The 19183-nt window shown below is 41.5% G+C and overlaps 1 protein-coding gene across 5 annotated transcripts in view; it reads right to left on the minus strand.

Annotated features, from left to right (window-relative positions):
• Positions 1-847: 847 nt before the first annotated feature.
• iqsec1b (IQ motif and Sec7 domain ArfGEF 1b) overlaps positions 848-19183 on the minus strand; it is a 207776-nt gene continuing 189440 nt past the window's right edge. For 4 of the 5 annotated variants that reach the window (XM_051921425.1, XM_028825435.2, XM_051921424.1 and 1 more), the window contains 7 exons: positions 7628-7657; positions 7147-7272; positions 6746-6845; positions 6267-6428; positions 5967-6143; positions 4413-4462; positions 848-3557 (listed from right to left, as the gene is read on the minus strand). In XM_051921425.1, coding sequence (XP_051777385.1) covers positions 3069-3557; positions 4413-4462; positions 5967-6143; positions 6267-6428; positions 6746-6845; positions 7147-7272; positions 7628-7657 — 1134 coding nt within the window. In that variant the 3' untranslated portion in view covers positions 848-3068. The remainder of the gene's footprint in view (positions 3558-4412; positions 4463-5966; positions 6144-6266; positions 6429-6745; positions 6846-7146; positions 7273-7627; positions 7658-19183) is intronic. The other variant, XM_028825437.2, reaches the window with a different exon arrangement.

Genomic DNA, 19183 nt, shown 5'->3' on the forward strand with positions numbered 1-19183 from the left:
TACCTGAGTAATAATATTATTTTGAAGTTAACGCTACTCTTACTTGAGTAAAATTTTTGGCTACTCTACCCACCTCTGCTGAGATGTTCTAATAGTCCATGGTAGCTAGTGTACCATTCTATGTTATGGTTCGCTGGGAATATCAAATGCCTGAATAAACTGATCAGGAAGGCCAGCTGCATTATGGAATTAACCCTGGATTCACTAGAGGCTGTATCAGAAAAGAGGATGACCGCACATTTAGAGGTCACCATGGCTAATGCTGTCCATCCTTTCCAAGACGCGTTGTCCTGGAGCACTTTTATCTCCACTAGATCATTCCACCATGGTGTCTAAGAAGGAATATTGGGACCTTTTTGCCTGCAGTCCCTTGTCTGTATATGGCCTATTCTAATTGTGTCCATCTTCAGCCTAGCTAGTAACAACAGACAGGAATACAAAGCCGCACAAGACATAAGGCACTGCATTGATGCATGAGCGTATTGTACACATAATGCTGCACATTTTGTTGTGTGTTGCCATTGAATCAGACGAATATCCCCACTAATACTAATGAAATACCATCTTTCTAACCCAAGCTGATTCTCAAATGTAACTTTGCCACAGTGACCTCATAATTTCAGCTTGTAGCAAACAGTTTACTGTAAAGTCCCATTGCAATTGTAACTTTAATTTAGCATTTTGCCCTTGTGTACCATCTGTAGCACAAGGATCCAACTATTTCATAGCCCATCCCGTTACAACACACATGCCAAAGCATATCCGAATCCATTTTCTTTCCACCACCCCAAACCGCAGTTTTTTTGTGCCCATTTTCACCCTTGCTTCCAAGAAACAAAGACAGGACAAATGTTAAGATAGTTTATTTGCTTTCTTCACATGATCACAGTTATATTTGGACATCGATAGAACTACTTACAAACAGAATGCAAACGAAAATGAAAGCACTCGTCTTCCTCGCGTCGTGTCCCCGTCCTTCGCACTCGCAACTCGGCCCTGCCAGCTGTGTGGAGGACACGACGGGCGCTCAGGCTCGTGTGCCGCGCGACGCTCTATTTACAGAATCATTTTTCAGCCTGCAGGCACAAGAGCTCACATGCTGGAGCGAAGCAGCACACTGCTGAGTTATGAGACAGCAAACCAACACGGAGGATGAGAAAACCAAACGAGAAGGAAGCCGCCGATGCGGTACCGGGCCTCCTGTCGCATGCAATGCAATATGGGAAGGACATCGGCAAGCAGTACGAGACCGTACACTGGTACTTCAGGAGAGGCGCAACACTTCGAGCGTCTTTTATACGCCATCAGACAAGTCGTCCCGTTGAACATTTAGAAAAGACATATATTTATATATATATATATACATACATACATATAGAAAAAAGACACATTCGTTGATTCATCGTTGTCCCACTCGGGCAGCCACATGTCCCGCCGTGCCGCTCGCTCTCCGGTACCCGCGCTGTGTGCGGCTTATTGCTCGCTTACCAACGTCTTGGACTCGCGAGTCACCCAAGGGAACTCAAAAAGGACGAAAGCATGCGAGGTGACCGCTGCAGTCTGCTACATGACGCGGGGAAACTAACACTGCGGTCTAAGGAAGAGATCGTGTCGCACGCCGGTGCGTTCGTGAGGTGACCGCGGCTTGCATCCAGCAGTTCGGTGCGTGTTGCGAAGAAAAGCAAAAACTGAAAGGGTGGGCTGCCGCACGCGTGACTGGGTGCTAACAGTCATATTGAGTTGAGATTTCAGGAGAATGCATGACAGGACGCGTGACAGACACCAGTTCAGTGCACAATACGAACGACACAGTTTTTCGGTTTTTCTAATAATAAGAGCAGCTACGGGGTTGGGGCACTGGGGCGCTGGTCCGTCTGTGGCTGGGACACGACGCGTGTGCAACACGGGGTCTGAATAGTCACGGGAAGCGGAATCAAACCCATCTGACCTCCACCGAGAGTGTGCAAGTGACCCGTTTTTAAAGTTTTCCTTTTTTATTTCTGTGCAAAACAAACTGCGAACGTAAACGACTGCCATAAGGACTCGGAATATTGGCCTGAGCAAGAGTTAAGTAACACTTCTTTCTTTTAAAGAATGTTATAAAATAGTAAAGAAATTGGAGTGAGAAAAGAGCATGCCGCTACTCAGGTGTTCGCGGGCAGGGGGAGACGCAAGGACCACCAAATGCTTTGATCCTTTTGGCGAGTGAGCAGCGGTGTGCCTGTTCACTTCCGCCTTGGAAAAACTGGAAGCTGCCAGCCTGTGACCAGGGTAAAGTTGGCAGGGCGCACAATACAAAGGCTGGGCAATACGTACAGATGATGGCGGGGGGTGTGCAGGGTGCTTTACATGACAATTAAGTACCAAAGAGCCAACAGTGCAGCTGGCTAATAAGGTGAGGCAAACTCAGCCTGCTGAGTAAAACGTAAAGGGGCAGAGGACAGTGTGGCAAGTAAGTGAAAGGACAGTACACTGCTCCTAACAGCCTTTGAAAAAAATAAAGCAATGGCGCCCAGGCACCATGCCGTCCAGACCCACTGTGCTGTGTAACATCTCTTGCTGTTGAACACATAAGGGGTTTTCGTGTCGAATGAAGTACTTAAAATACTGCTTTTGTTTCAAAAGTTGACGCAAACTATTGTGTAGGCTGCGCCAACTATCGTCTTAACCTGCAGCGGTGGAGGCTTCTAAATTGGCACATTCACTGCAAGGCCTCACAGTGCACCTTGGGCAGGGTGGGAATTAAATGCAAATGGAGGGGCTTCTCTCCTCTCCTCCCCAGTCCTTGCTCTTGTTTTTTAGTCTTTGTTTTTAAAATTTTCCCAAACAGCAAAGTGGACTGAGCCTTGGGCAAAGTGAGCTGCTTAGTGCCAGACAAGCACAGGTCCCTCATGTCTGGCTAGGTAGGAGAGCTGTAGTGTTCCTCTCTGTCCATCTTCTAAACTTGTGCCTCCACACACACATGAACTTTGTTCCCAGTTTCTGTTATCTGGACAGAGGTCAGCAGATGGACGCTCACAACTGCTGCCCTCTTGAGTCAAGGATGGCTCCTCCTGCCCTCTCTTCTTCTAGACTATGGTGCTGATGCCACTGTGTTTTGGCTTACTGCTGGTAGGAGGCGGGGCGGAGGGCTGCGGCTGTCCATGATGATGGACTTGGTGCTGAGAATGGGAGGCATGGCTGTGACCGTGTGGCCCATATGAGGGGGGCTGATGGTATTGGTGTGGGAGGTGCTGAACATGCTGGGGTGGGTGATAGTGATGATGATGATGGTAGGGAGGTGGTTTCTGCTGCACATGGCAGTACTGCGGATGGTGAGTCATGGCTTCTGATGGCCCACTATGATGTTGGTGAGGAAGCAACGACGGATGCTGGGATGATGGACCAGGAAGAGAAGGGCCTGGGGCAGGGTGGCCCTGGGAGGACGACTTTCCTCTCTTACTTCCAAACAGTGTTCCCAGGAGTGAGGAAGAATTGGGGAGTCCTTGCTGAGGCCGAGGACACTCCCGAGTGGACGTTGCTCTCCGGCGCATGTGAGGACTGCTAATGATGGAGCCCTGGAGGAAACAAGAAAGGGGTGTCACTCTCATACTTCATCCTGTTTAAATCAAACAAACATGAAGAGCTGTGTGGGTGGAAGCATGTGAGCGGGCGGTGTTGGCTACAGCTCTTACACAACACGCAGACAGACAAGATAGACAAACAGAAATCTCGCTGGCGCTCATTACCACTGCGGCCAATGACAAAAGCAGAAGTCTATTAGCAAACATGCACAACATGCAGAAGCGGGAACAAGCAGCGCACACAGCGACAGGGAAAAGGCCCGCAGCCCATGTGGAATATCATGGCAAGGGGCCTGTGTTGTTTTAACAGAACGCCGCTCTGCACACGTGACACGGTGACTTGGAATTGATGAATGAAATCTCATGAAATCCACATCCTCTGCTACTCCTCAACCCATCCAGTTTTTGCTGCTGCAAGCTCAAGTCTCGCTGGAGATGTAGCAGGGACACCATGACGTGTCTGTGCTTCCCAGGCGTGGGAAAGCCCGAGTGTGGCGCATGAGGGGTTAAGAGAACACACGCCTTCTGAACTTGCAGTGTGTCAGTGTGGGGCACAGCCTTACAAACGTTTCACGTCCACACGGTGCCAAGTAAGAAAAAAAAAAAAAAAAAAGTGCACCAGTGGCATGGATTAGTCTGAATCGCCGAGTCATGCTTGCTGCGAGTGTGCTAGTTCCTCCCGGCAGGCAGCCACGGCATGCATATTAATCGAGGCAGGCAGGGAACGCACGTAATTAAAGAAAAACAAACCAAAAGAAGGTCACCTAGAAAGCAGAGGGGTGCAACAGAAAGGCTTCAGAGTGCACACGATGACATTGAGCAGCTGCAGAGCAGTCGCTTCCTACTTACTTCCATATTGCTGTCTAGTGATCCTGCACTGCTTCGGCGGCCCCTCTTGCCTGCCCAGGACATGCAATACCACAGATTAGAGATGGACACACACCTCAGTGATACAAACACACACACTTTTCCTTGGCTGTAAGAGCCAAGTGGGTACACCTAAGGGGCAGCAGAGGGCAAGGTGACGGTCTAGGAATGCAGAACAATGAAGACTAGATGGAAATCTAGCCAATTATCCTGAGGACTGAAATTTGAACCCGTCCCTCCACCAGGCTTATAAGGGCTATATGTGCATTTACTTAAGTCTGCTGAGTGCATAGCCTGAAAGCCCACCTGTCCTGGTATGATGAATGGGAGGGCCCTGAGGTCTACAAAGACTAAAATCTAAAACACCAAGAGTCACTGTGAACTGTGTGTGAAATCATATTATTTTTGAAGACTGGATTCAAGGTCCCTAAATTTTTCAAGGACTGATGCCTAAAACTTACTTGTCTTGGATGGTAGGCCAATTACTGTTGTCCAAAGACTTTAAGGAAAGCAGTAAAACCTTACAGGTTCACAGATGAAGGCTAACTGCAAGTCCCTTTATTTGTTTTTAAAATTGAAATAAGAAATTGTGACTCGAGATCCACAGAAACTGCAATTGCAACGCATGAGGAGTGGAAAAAAAAGTCTGTGATCTACAACACAAAATACTAGACGTCGTTGAGGACTTAAGTCTGAAACTCCACAGGTCTATACATTTGCACACTGGGGATGGACAAACAGAACTAAAGTTTTGGTGAACATTGGTCACTAACACAGCAGGTGTCTAGACTAAAACAGGAAACAAAATGAAGAAAATAGATTATGAGATAGCTCTCAGAGACAAATGCATTGCTCTACAGACATAGCAGGAAAGAAAACTAATCAAAATACAAGAGAGAGGAGAAGACACTGATACAAGAACCACACCCTCCCACCCATGTCTGTCTGCTTCATTAGTGGAGCTATGACAAGAAGTGAATCTCCACTATTCTCAGTGTGATCCGCTGTAGAAAGCTGGAGTTGGAAGTGGATTTCATATTTCTGTCCCAGGATGGTCAGGGAGGCATAAACTTAATTGTAACCTGGGAGGTGGGCATCTCAGTGTGAGACCTGGTGAAAGCTGAGCAGCCAGCTTATTCCTGCCCCCCAGAATTAAGTTTAGCTGGACTGATTTTAGGGATCGCTGCTCCCAAAAAAGACACAAGAAGTTATGACAACACAAGGGGATAAGGAAAGCCCCAAAAGGTAAACCTGTTTAAACGTAGAGAAAACAAAACAAAAAAAGAGCGAGAGAGAAGGCCACCCTGAGGACAGTACTAAGGCTTCATTCAATTTCATTCATCGATGCAATGCAAAGAAACGGACAAGAAGCAACGAGAGCGCAAGCAGCGCATACCTGCGGTGCTGACACAAACAGCGACCATGGTATGATGCACAACTCCGCTGGCGTGGCACCTGGAGCAATAAAAAACCCTGCTCTACCGTGGCGGTGGTCTTATCCCTAAGCAGTGCTCCACTGTATAAGGCCGCCCTCACCTGCATCTGACAGGTCCCGCAACGAGCTGCTCAGCGCACTTCTTTTCAGCCCCTCCCCAGTGGCATAGCTGTCATCCAGGCTAGCACGGTTCAAGTTTCCATTGCCTGCATCCTTCTTCAGACCCGAACTCTGTGACATACTGGGCCTCACCACACCTTTCTGTTTCTCAAGTTCAGCTGTAATTAAACAGACAGGGTAAGACAAGCATGCTTATACTGTCACCATTTGTTTCCAGTTCAACTTCTAGCAACGGCCGACACAAAACACATAGGAATAAATTCAGAAGGGCCATTGCTCACACTCTATCCTGTATTTTTCCATTTCTTGTACTTCTGCAATGGACTCTCGCAGGTCGTCTGTGAACTTTTTGCGGTCCTGAGGATTGGGTGCATTGAAATTGATGAGAACTTTAATATCTGCTCCTGGAACAGCCGAAGTGAGCCTTATACCATTGGGGTAATCTGGAAACATGTCAGAATAACAACAGGGTTTGTAAATATGACATATATGACGCCACAGGCATGGAAATAAACACTGCATATAAGAGCCATTCTACTCAAATAATGTTATTCACACATTAGTCTTTCATGTTCATTGGTCTAATTGCTGAAAGCAAATCCTTAATGCTTGAGTGCACATTCACCCCTACACCTACATCTTAGCTGATCCAACAATTTACCACCATCCCGTCTCTGTCATGGTTTAATTTACACTCCACTTCAGAATGTGCTATGGCCGAGGCATTTTTTTTCCAGGGAAGGTGTGAGGGAAGCCTTACATTGATTTTCAAAGAGAAGAACCTGCATTCCATATAAAGAGAAGGACTGGCGGAAGCTGTATGTCACAGAGTTTTTCTTCTTCTGGAAGATCTTTGTCACCTGAAAACAAAAAAAAAAAAAAAAAATGACAAAATGATTTTACTTAAATGTCACTGTAAGCTGAAAGCTTGCTGTCATGCACAAATTCACTTTCCAGGGCCGATGTGAAATACTGGTAAATAGTGTGAGTATTTATGTCTTTAATAGTTTTCATGATGCTTTACATTTTTACACATAGGGTCATCAGTGTCATGTGACCAAAGACTACAAAAGCCATGAATGAAAAGTTTCCCGAGTTCCACTGCATGCCAGCAGTGACACCCCAAGTTAAAAACAAGGAAAACAAAACTGCGCTGCTTACCACAAGGAGATCATTGAAGAGAAAGATCTCTCGTTGATGAAGGCCCAATTTCTGAGGCTTGTTAGGGTCTGGCACCTCAAACAGCCTACAGTAACAAACTAGCCGTCGATGAGGCAGAGACAGAACCTATAGGAGACCAAGATGGCTGTGAGGGTGCACCAAAGGAAGACATAGAACCACAGAGAGATTCTTGAGGCCTCATGTGACATGTGAAGAACATAAAGATGACCAGTTTCCTTGGAGTGTAATGTACACCACCACTTTTTCAATTCTCAACACATCCTGATGCCCCTTACAACCAAACCTTTTTTTCACATGACACCATTCCTCTTTGCTTCCCCCCTGAAAAAATTCCTTTCAAACTAAAACATTTCAAACTTTTTTTTCACTGCAGCTTTTCAAAATAAAAAGAAATTCACAAAATAGACAACAAAAAGAATTGGGAGATAAAGTAGAACACTGAAGACAGAGTAACACTTACACAGCCAAGTCCATGGTGCAGAGATCCGATCTGTGGAGTAATAAAAAAAAACACATGGTCAGTTACAAGTGAAATACTCATGAGGAGGACAGAAGGCAAGTGATTTGTAAAAGGCACAGTCCAGCACCTCTAATAAGCTACCATTCAAGCCCCTGTTATTGCTTTTTAAAAGCTGTGCAAGCATACATATGGAATTGGGTTGAATCTAAATAAGTACCAGGGGCCTCATGTACAATGCCGTGTGTAGAACTCACACTATGACATGGCGTAAGCACAAAAGCGGGAATGTGCGTACGCACAGAAAAATCCAGATGCATAAATCTGTGCGTTCACCAACTTCCACGTTCTTCCGCTACATAAATCCCGATCAGCGTGAAAATTAAAACACATGCATGCGCCTGCTGCCCCACCCAAACTCCTCCCAGAATTACACCTCTTTGAATATGCAAATCAATATAAATAGCCCTTAAGCTCAGCATTCTGTGAAAAGACAATGGGAAAAGCATGGGGGAAAACAGAAGAATTTCAGCAAATACCAAGTGGAGGCAAGGAAAAACTTACTATTTGTTGGTTTAAACAGTGATATAATCAACAAAAGGAAGTTGATCAAGTGACATATAGTGTTGGAGAAACTCGAAAGCTCAAGTTCACAAAGTCACACAGTGCCCGAAATAAAAAAGAAGTTGTCACATATCAAAATCGCTGTGAAAAGGCGAGTTGTAGCCCACCGTCTGACTGTCATATGAAAGCTTATCAGGGTACAGAGAAAAAAAAAAATAGGCACACAGTGGGGAAAAAAGCTCGAAATGTCAACTTTAATCTCGGAATTTCCACTTTAATCACGTAGTTTATTTTGTCATTAAAGTAGAACATCATAAACTTCATCTTAAAATTGTTTAATTTAGTAGTTTCTCAAATCCCATCGTAACTAAAGTAGCACATTAAATGCTTTGTTTTGTATTTGATCTTCTATGTGCTCTATGTGTGTGAATTACTATGTGCTTCTGGCCTTTCTCTTCCTCCGACAGGACACAGAATCCATTACATTCATAATATTACAGGTCTCTGAATAATTAAAATACTGAGATGTATACGTGATATCTTTTTCATGATGATAGGAATGAAAGCATGTTATTAAACATGAGAAAATGGTGGCGCAGTGCGCCACAACCTTCGATGAAATAATTTATTGCAGCAGTACTGTCTCTTTCAGATGTACCCAATCGTCACACAATCAGTTCTGTAATAGACGTTAAGCCATCTGTAAGCTTAGAATGATGATTCTTCAAAACGTTTAAGGAACATTGAAATATCTTCGTAGTACGTGTTTAATTATTCTACCCATCTATCCTTCCAGTGTTGCGCCAGCCCAGCAAGAATACAGCATGAGGTAGGAACAATCCGTGAACTAGCTAGCGCTGCAGCACCGTGTCCTCACATGTTTAATTATTAACAATATAGATTATTTAAATGAAGTTAAAGTTTTACCTGTATAATACTGTATAATCAACATATTTTGCTGCATTTCATCTTAAAAATAATATCGTCATCATATGTAAATATGCACTTTATAAAGTGGCACAGGTTGTGCAATATTATAACTGTCTTGCAAGTTTACAGCGAGGTAATTGTACTTATAAGTACAAACAGTTCTACAAGGAGCACTTGATGGACTGGTTGAGTGTATTTAAAGTTCTTGGGATAAAAACTGTTTCTGGACCGCGAGGTCTGTACAGGAAAGGCTCTGAAGCGTTTTGCCATGGCTGAGGCAGCGTGTGCTTGATGCTGTATACCGATAATTCTCTTTCTGATCAGCTGCTGCTGTGATTCCAAACTCAGATACAGTGATATAAATACTCTGAGTGGTGCAGTGAGAGTAATATGGAAAAAGATGATCTGCTGTGGCAACCCCTGACACAGGAGCAGCTGAAAGACGAAAAAGAAGGTGCAGTGAGAGTAACAACGCTAAAGCAGTTATGGTATTTGGAATACTATGGCTATTCCCTGGACCATTATATTGTTACAGGTTAATTACAATCAGATGCATTACACTAATAAACAATATGCAGTTAGTTTCAGTGTATTTATAAAGCCGCGTCAGGAATAATAATAATAATAATTCATTACATTTATATAGTGCTTTTCTCAGTACTCAAAGCGCTATCCACACAGGGAGGAACCGGGAAGCGAACCCACTGTGGATCTAAGAAAGAAAGGGTAACCACACAAGAACAGTAGCACTGCTTTGACACTGGGTGCTGCCAGTCTGCAAAACCGAGCTGAGAACTTGCGTACGCCAGGGTATGAGGTACCGTGGAAATGTGCGTGGCTTTACTCCAAATTTAGGTTTTATACATCGCGATTTGTGCGTGGAAACGTTCGTATGCAACATTTCTGCACGTACGCACCGTTTATACATGAGACCCCAGGTCTCTATTTACTGTATTTCCCTTTTATATAGTCTGATAACAGCAACTTAAATGGTAAGGACTTTAATGCCTGGTTTCAACTTTCCCACAAACATCAAAGATCTTTAATAAATACTCAAGAAAGCAAGTGAATTAAAAAATGGATACAATGGAAGAAATAAATTAATAGTAATAAACAAATAAAATAAAATAAACATGCAGTATACAAAGTCCAAAACAAGACACATAGCAACAAATGCAATCCCAAACACACAGTACCAAAAGTTCAATAAATACTGTCACTGATAATAACAATCAATGAAACAAGTGCCAGCAATAAATAGATTTGACACTGGAGGGAGGCAGTGCTGAGCTATTAAGGGCAGGGGGATAGGAGGTGGGCACAGGTCTTTTATGGATCCAGAAAAAACCTATCATGACAATTAATCATCTAGGCTAAGTATGGATTTTGAAATATAAAATAACAAAAATCCCTACACTGACTTTAGCAAAACATATTAATACTGTTTTTCCTCTCTCTTTTCAAATGATGCACATTTTTTAAGGCTGCTGGTGCTAATCTTTTTAATCAGCAAATGTTATAATACAGAATTATTTACTATAATACATAGTAAAAAAGTGAGGACAGACAAATATACAATTACAATGGTCACACAAGAATGCATTAAAGTTGTAATGTCACTCTGCCACATGTTTGCTTTGCAGTTACACAGAAATGAGATGTTCTTGTCAGTTTCTGAAGCAAAATCAAACAATGGTCCTGTCACATGCGATAGCAAAGAGATAAACGCAGAATTCATCTACTTTTGTCTCGCTGATCTCTGCACAAAATGGTTCTTCATCTGTCATTTTTGTCCTCTCTGAAAGTGACACAATTTTCTAAAGATGCAGACTTTCTTGATGCACTCACCACCGCCTATGAGATTTTAGCAGCCCTTGTAACATTAAAGAAGGGTAGGGCACCAGCTATAATGGCTTACCAGAATTTTTAACATATTTCTGGGAATTGCTAGGTGACTCTTTGTTATTGATGCTAATATTTTATTTCAACAATCTGAAATTGCATCCCTTTTTCAATATGGCTGTGATTTTGTTACTAAACGTAATAAGGATCAACCCATTGCCAAAATTATAAATCTTTATTTCTTAATTGTCAAATTATTAGCTAGAATCCTACCATAAAGGATAAAAACTGTTATAGTTATCAGGCTTCAGATAATGTACTGAGACTGTTACATATTATTGACACACTTCTGGTCTTGATTCCCCTGCTGCTCTGCTTCTTCTTAATTTTGGGAAGGTTTTTTGATCAGTTAAACTGTTTGTATCACATCACAACAAATATGCCAACTTTCTTCAATTGATCAAACCTTTGTATTCATCTGCCTCTGCTGTTGTCCTTACTAACTCAGACAGTTCCCATCCATCCCTCTGTCTTTCTGCAGTATACTTTGTCTCTTGAGTCATTGTCTGTAGTGATTCACTCATATGGTCCCTGCAGTTATTATATGACACTGTATCTCTTTATTGCACATTATATATCTTTTCTTAATAAAACAAAAAGCCCTACAGACATTTCAAATGTTTTGCAGCTTTGTGATAGTTTTAGTGATATATCTGGTTATACAATTAGTTGGTTTAAAATTGATTTTACTTCCAATCAATAATCTGTTCAAACATCTCATGTTTCATTTGAATACCTTATTATTTCTCAGTTTTAATACCTTACTAAAGATATTTTCTTTAATCTAACTTTCACTGTATCACAATTATCAACAGGTTCTTAAAGAAGTCATCAATTCTCTGAACTTTTGGTTAAATTTAATCTTTCCCTTCCTGCTGTTATGTTTTAGTCTAGGTTTTGTACCTGCCTCGTTTATATTTTCCGTTTTAGGCATCTTCTTTGTTTATTTTTAAGTATGTTTCATGTGTTTATGTAATTTCTGTCAATATGTTTTAAAATTTATTATTCATATACTTTGTACAGTTCTTTGATGATCCTTGTATTTTGTGGCTAGAACCCCAAGAGATGGGACTGCACATACACCATTGCCAAGGGACCACTTCCAGCCCGCAAACTGAGGCTGGGAAGCGAGTCCCTTAGCACTTCATTGATTTGTCCAGAGTATCGATCTTTCTGGATTTGTGAATTTATTACTTCTGTTTTGACTTTTGAGTATTTGGATTACAATTGGATTTTTTTTTCTGTGGTTTGCCAACCCTTTCTGCCTTCATTTTTGCCTTCTTTTGCTATTTTTTGATCTTTTGTTCCTATCAATAAATATTTTAATTTATAAAGATTTTCATTCATCTTATCCTTAAGACTGAGGTTTTTATGGGTTCTCCTCTCCATTGAAAGGCATTTGTGATAGTTTGGGACATTAAAATATATTTTTAAATTTTGAAGCAAAATCCCCTAATGAGGCTGCATAGGCTGAGGCCAGTTAGTAAGGTTACTGAGATCAGGCTGCCTTAGGTAAGACCTCTTCTGGGAAGGTTAGGGAGAGCCCCGGCTTATTTTCTTGGTTTTTTTAGAGGATGCGTACCATTACACGATTTTGATTGTGCTGAATGATGACTATCAACTTTATTAGTTCAAAGATTTCCTCCTCTACTGCCATCACGTTACTGGTCTAAAATTAGACCCACAATTTCTAAATTTGTTTGGAAGGTCAGAAGTCTGCATTCAAATTATGCTATTTTTATTTTCTCCATGGATAATGTTGGCCTTGCTGTTCCTAACTCTCAATTACATCAAGTGCTACAAGGGCTATGTAGTTCACAGAATTCAACTCTGGTTCAAGTCTTCCTTTGAGCCTTGTACGATTTCTGTTGAATCTGCTCCAGTTGCACCTTTCACTGTGTCAAAATTTTAATTGCTAACCCTGTTCTTAAATAATTGGGAACTTCATTTTCACTCCATCATTGTATATGCTTTGCAAACTTGGTGCCTGGTTGAAAAATTATATGGTTGGGGCTTGGAGGGTTCCCATCAATTAACCACACCCTTTTTTGAAAAAAAGTTTTCTTTTACATTGGTGTATATCCTCTATGGTCCAATAATTTTTTGGGTGGATAGATAGATGGACATATGGATGGATAGATAGAGAAAACTTTATTTGTGCCCAGGAAGAATTTTGGATTTTTACAGAAGCCAAATAAATAAAAGTTATGACAGTATTGTGCCAAACAACAAGCACCCTCTGAAATACATACCAGAATGACTAAAAAGAAAGAAAATTTCTGACTTGGCTAAAGTTAAATACAGAAGTTAGTCACAGTGAGGCACAATGCAGGCATACTGCCATTGGTATAAAGGAGCTCCAGTAGTGTTTCTTTGCAAACTTTGCTAAACAATTTGGTGGATGAATGTACTCCGTGATAGTTTGTCAGAATGAGGATGTGCATCACTGTTCATAATGGCACTCAGTTTTATTTTCATTTTCTCCTTCACTACTTCTTCCAGGGGGCCAAGAGTGTATCCCATATCCGAGTCTACTATTTAAATCAGCTTATTGATTTGGTGGGCATCTCTTGAAATGATGTTACCAACCCAGCACACGACAGCATACAAAATCTCCCTGGCTATCACAGAGATTTAGAATATGTAAAGAAGGTCACTATCCACATTAAGGGAGTGCAGTATCCAAGAAAAGAAGAGGCTACTCTACCCTTCTCTATATAGTTCCTGCATGTTATGAGATCAGTCTAGATTGCCATTGATGTGAATCTCCAAATTCTTGGAGCAGTGCAACACCTCCAGAGCAGCAATCTGAATTGTGACCAAGCGTAAAGGCTTTTTGGTGCAGCGAAAGTCAACAACCACTTCCTTTGTTCTGCTGATGTTAAGATGCACACAATTCTTTCTGCACCAAGACACAATGTTCCCTAGCTAACTTCTGCTCTATCTCATCTCCCTTGTCAATACACCCCATTAGTGCACAATCATCAGCATATTTCAGCCAAGTGACATGACCTGGTGTTATACAGTTTGAGGTGTACCGAGTGAAAAGAAAAACAAAGAGGATTGTTCTTTATCATGCTGCAGTTCTGCTCACATCTACTGTATATTAGAAAGACAGTCCTTGAGCCTCACAAACTGCAGTCTGCCTGACAGTCCATTATCCTGTACACCAAAGGTTCATCCACCTGCATATCTCTTAAAACGGATGGCTGGATGGTGTTGAAGGATCTAAAGAAACCAGAAAAACATAATCCTCACACTTGTGCTCTTGAAGTAACCTGCAGTTCCCCACTGCTGGTTTATGCATATTCTCAGCTCATTATTCCTACCTACTCATTCTGTTTGTTTTTGTAAATTTTCTCTGCCTTAAAAGAGCTGAGTGTTGTTCTTAAAACATCACAATCACCTGCCTTTTATTTTGTTATCTTATTCTCTCTCAAAAAACCCTGCCTTCTTAATTTACACTCTTTTAGTTAACTCTTCTTACAAATCCCTTTCTGTATTCAACATTTGGGCACACATTTCAGATGTAAATTATGGGTTAATTCTCAGAAATATTTCCTTGAGTTCCAATGACCCTAATCACAAATATGCCCAATTGCAAATGGTCTACTATCATTATTCAAACCTTCCCCCAACGTGCTTAAACATGAACTATTTTGCTCCAAATTCTTCAGGTACTCTCCTTCACATGTTTTGGTTATACCATTCAGTCTCCAGGCTGTGGCTTAAGGATTTTAAATTTCCATTCACTCCTAAACTTTTTTTAAAGATATGTTTAATCTCTTTCTGTTTTCAAAAATAAATTATTTTTTTGCAGGCACCATAACAGACAAATATCTTATTTCCAGATGGAAGCTTCCTAACCATCATTAGTTTTCCTTGTTTTTAAACCTAACATTACTGGAGGACACAGCTAAAAAATTAATAACTGTTCCCATCTTTCCATTGAAATGTGTTAGAAGTCTACTTGTATGATTAATTATAAATTATGTATTCATTTCTCAATTCATTTATGCTCCTAATTCCCTTTTCTTCTTTGGTGTGGTGTATGGGGTGGCTGAGCAGAAATTGATATATTTTTCATTCCTTAATTTTATGCCTTTTTGGTATTAATGGTTATTTCTGTCTTTCCCCATTTTTTCAAGGGATGCTGTGTTTTCCACTATATTTCAGCCCTGGTAGAGAGGTGAAGGTTTATTAGATTTTTTTTTCTTTCAATTTTTGCTCCAGTACTCTATGTTTAAGCCTTAAATTAAAACTAATCACAAAAAAGAAAGTGTTACATTTAAGAAGCAAACTAATTCTTTCCTGGATTGCTTTTGGAGTAGGCGTACAAGTCTTGCTATACATCCGAATTTTAATGTTGCCATGAGCATAAAGTCAGAGAACTGATTTCTTCCTGCTTGTCCTCCACTAAAATAGTTTTTTCTTCAAACAGTCTTGATATCTCTAAACTTGGTTATTTTAAGGTTTTTCAATAAAGAATAAAAACAGCTTTCAACTTGAATGCAGAAAGACTCCTGCGTATTCTACAGATTATCTATATGCGCTAAAACTCCGTAAAAGTGGTTGCCTTCAACATGCAGTAAGCAAGAAAACATTTGGCATCTGAAACATGTTTATTTGCTTAGCAGCTACAAAAAGGACAGCCATGTGGCTCTGAAGGACTGCCAGCAGACAATCCCATCTGTCCTCATGCTTGGAGGTGTACATTGCCACCTGTCTTCTGGCATGGGGTTGGCTTGCACTGCAATGCATGTCCTATAATTGCAGTTGAGTGAGTAACGTTGTCATGCCCTGTGAGTGTGAGTGTCAATCAGGGCTGCTTCTGCTGGACATCTGCCATTACTAAAAAAACATTCTTCTGCATCTCTTGCAAAAACAGTTTCAGCAGAAACAAATGAGCCAGACCAGGAAACACTGATAAACTGAAGTAATACAATGGACGAAGACATTTGTGTACTCTGATAGTTCATCACAACATAGTAGAAAATACTAAGAATCACAAATTGTGTAAAATTAAAAAGGAAACCATTCATTTGCCTGTTTTCATTAACCAAAATTGGAGGGAAATTTTCAGTGATGGGAGTTCAATTCTCATTAATGTTTTGGATAGCTGATATCAGGGCTATCTGAAGTGGCAGATGAGAAATGTCAGGGGGGGTCCTCATAAGACCCTCCGTTTTATTCAAATAAGTACCCAATAAAGACTTTATGCTTTATCAAGCCAGCAACACTGTCTCCAACACTGTAGCTTGTCTGGGGATGCTCTTCTGTTCACTTTTGTTTGCAACTCATACAAAGTCAGGTGTAAAAGTAAGAACACTTCATTAAAATAGGTGACTTTTTCAACAAATTTAAACAGGAACACGGTGCGTACAGTTGAGGATGATATACTTGAACAAATGACACATAAAATTGACATTGTGTATTTATTCTCATAATTTGAATTAACAAAAATGCAGATTTGTCATGTGAAAAATTATGACCACTTCAAATCTGTAAAATTACAATCAGGTACTCTAGATAAGGTGCCAATGATTAGAACCTCCTTAGGGAGTATACGAGTAGTACCCATCTTAGTTAAACCACAGATATGTAGGGTCTGGTGTTCTCTTTAATATCCACTGTAAGAAAAAGAATCTACAAGTGGTATAGATTTCAAACAACTGCTAATTTATCCAGGAAACGTGGGTCCCGAAAATTCAGGAACTGATCATTTGATACTAAATGAAAGATTGCACGAATCTGACCTGCATGTGAGGTGTGACAGAAAAAAGCCCTTGCTGTCCAAAATGATAGTCAGAGAAAGACTGCAGTTTACCATTGAACATACAGGCAAAGACCAATCCTTCTGGTACAATGAATTCTGGACAGATGAATCAAAGACAGAGTTGTTTGGCCACAGTAACAGTAGATATGTTTAGTGCAAATGAAGAGCATTTCAGGAGGAGAGCCTCTTACCAATTGTGAAGCATGGTGGTGGGAAATGTAAAGGTTTGAGGTTGCTTTTGCTGCCTTATGATCTGGGCTGATTTTAGTCATCAAGTAAACTATGAATTCTGCAATGTATGAATGTGCTTGTAGAGAATATGAGGCCATCTGTCCAAACGTTGAAGTTGAAATGGAAATGGACCTTTCAACATGATAATGATCTGAAGCACACTAGCAAAGCCAGGGAGTAATGGCTCAAAAAGAAGTAATGGAGGGTTATGGACTGGCCTATTTAAAGCCCAGATTTGAATGCTATTGAAATAATTTTGGGAGAGGATTTGAAATGGGCAGTACATGCAAGAAATCCTACAAAACATCTTGCAATTGAAGGAATTTTGCAAATTTCACCAAGTTGATGTCAGAGACTGGTGGGAACCCAGCCACAGGGAATGCACAAACCAGTGTATTTCTTCATGCCGGTCCCAATCCCGGATAAATGGGGAGGGCTACGTCAGGAAGGGCATCTGGTGTAAAATTTTGCCAAATCAATATGTGGACAACAAAACAAATTTCCATACCGGATCGGTCGAGTACTGGGTTAACAACAACCGCCACCAGTACTGTTAGCCAACAGGGTGCTGGCAGAAATTGTGCTACTGTTGGCTGAAGAAGGAGAAGAAGAGGGGGAGACATGTCTGGAGGCAGAAGGAAAGTAAAGAGAGTGGAACTGTGGGTAGGAACTTTGAATGTTCGCAGTATGACTGGTAAGGGGAGAGAGCTAGTAGATATGATGGACAGAAGGAAGGTTGATATATTGTGCATGCAAGAGACTAAATGGAAGGGAAGTAAGGCCATGTGGACTGGAGGTGGATTCAAATTGTTCTATCATGGTGTGGATGGGAGGAGAAATGGGGTAGGAGTTATTCTGAAGGAAAAGTATGTTAAGAGTGTTTTGGAGGTGAAAAGAGTGTCAGGCTGAGTAATGATTATGAAGCTGAAAATTGGAGGTGTGATGATGAACGTTGTTAGTGCATATGCACCGCAAGTTGGGTGTGCAATGGGTGAGAAAGAAGATTTTTGGAGTGAGTTGGATGAAGTGATGAACAGTGTACCCAAGGGACATAAAGTGGTGATTGGAGCGGATTTCAACGGGCATGTTTGGTGAAGGGAACAGTGGAGACAAGGATGGTGTCAAGGAGAGGAATGAAGAAGGTCAGAGGATAGTGGATTTTGCCAAAAGGATGGACATGGCTGTGGTGAATACATATTTTAAGAAGAGGGAGGAACATAGGGTTACGTACAAGAGCGGAGGAAGATGCACACAGGTAGATTACATCCTAAGCAGAAGAGTTGATCTGAAGGAGATTGAAGACTGCAAAGTGGTGGCAGGGGAAAATGTTATTAAGCAGCATAGGATGGTGGTCTGTAGGATGACGTTGGAGATCAAGAAGAGGAGGAGAGTGAGGGCAGAGCCAAGGATCAAATGGTTGAAGCTGAAAAAGGAAGACTGCAAGGTTCAGTTTAGGGAGGAGGTGAGACAGGCACTGGGTAGAAATGAAGAGTTACCAGACAGCTGGGAAACTACAGCAGATGTAGCAAGGGTGACAGCAAGAAGGGTGCTTGGTGTGACATCTGGAAAAAGGAAGGAGGAAAAGGAAACCTGGTGGTGGAATGAGGAAATACAGGAGAGTATACAGAGGAAGAGGATGGCAAAGAAGAAGTGGGATAGTCAGAGAGATGCAGAAAGTAGACAAGAGTACAAGAAGATAAGGCGCAAGGTGAAGAGAGAGGTGGTGAAGGCTAAAGAAAAGGCGTATGATGAGTTGTATGAGAGGTTGGACACTAAGGAGGGAGAAAAGGACCTGTACCGATTGGCTAGACAGAGGGACCAAGCTGGGAAAGATGTGCAGCAGGTTTGGGTGATAAAGGATAAAGATGGAAACATACTCACAAGCGATGAGAGTGTGTTGAGCAGATGGAAAGAGTACTTTGAGAGGCTGATGAATGAAGAGAACAAGAGAGAGAAGAGGTTGGATGATGTGGAGATAGTGAATCAGGAAGTGCAACGGATTAACAAGGAGGAAGTCAGGACATCTATGAAGAGGATGAAAAATGGTCCAGATAACATACCTATGGAAGCATGGATTAGGAGAGATGGCAGTAGAGTTTTTAACCAGATTGTTTAATGGAATCTTGGAAGGTGAGAGGATGCCTGAGGAGTGGAGA

This window comes from Erpetoichthys calabaricus, chromosome 18 (genome assembly GCF_900747795.2).
Source record: "Erpetoichthys calabaricus chromosome 18, fErpCal1.3, whole genome shotgun sequence".
Taxonomy (NCBI): Eukaryota; Metazoa; Chordata; class Cladistia; order Polypteriformes; family Polypteridae; genus Erpetoichthys; species Erpetoichthys calabaricus.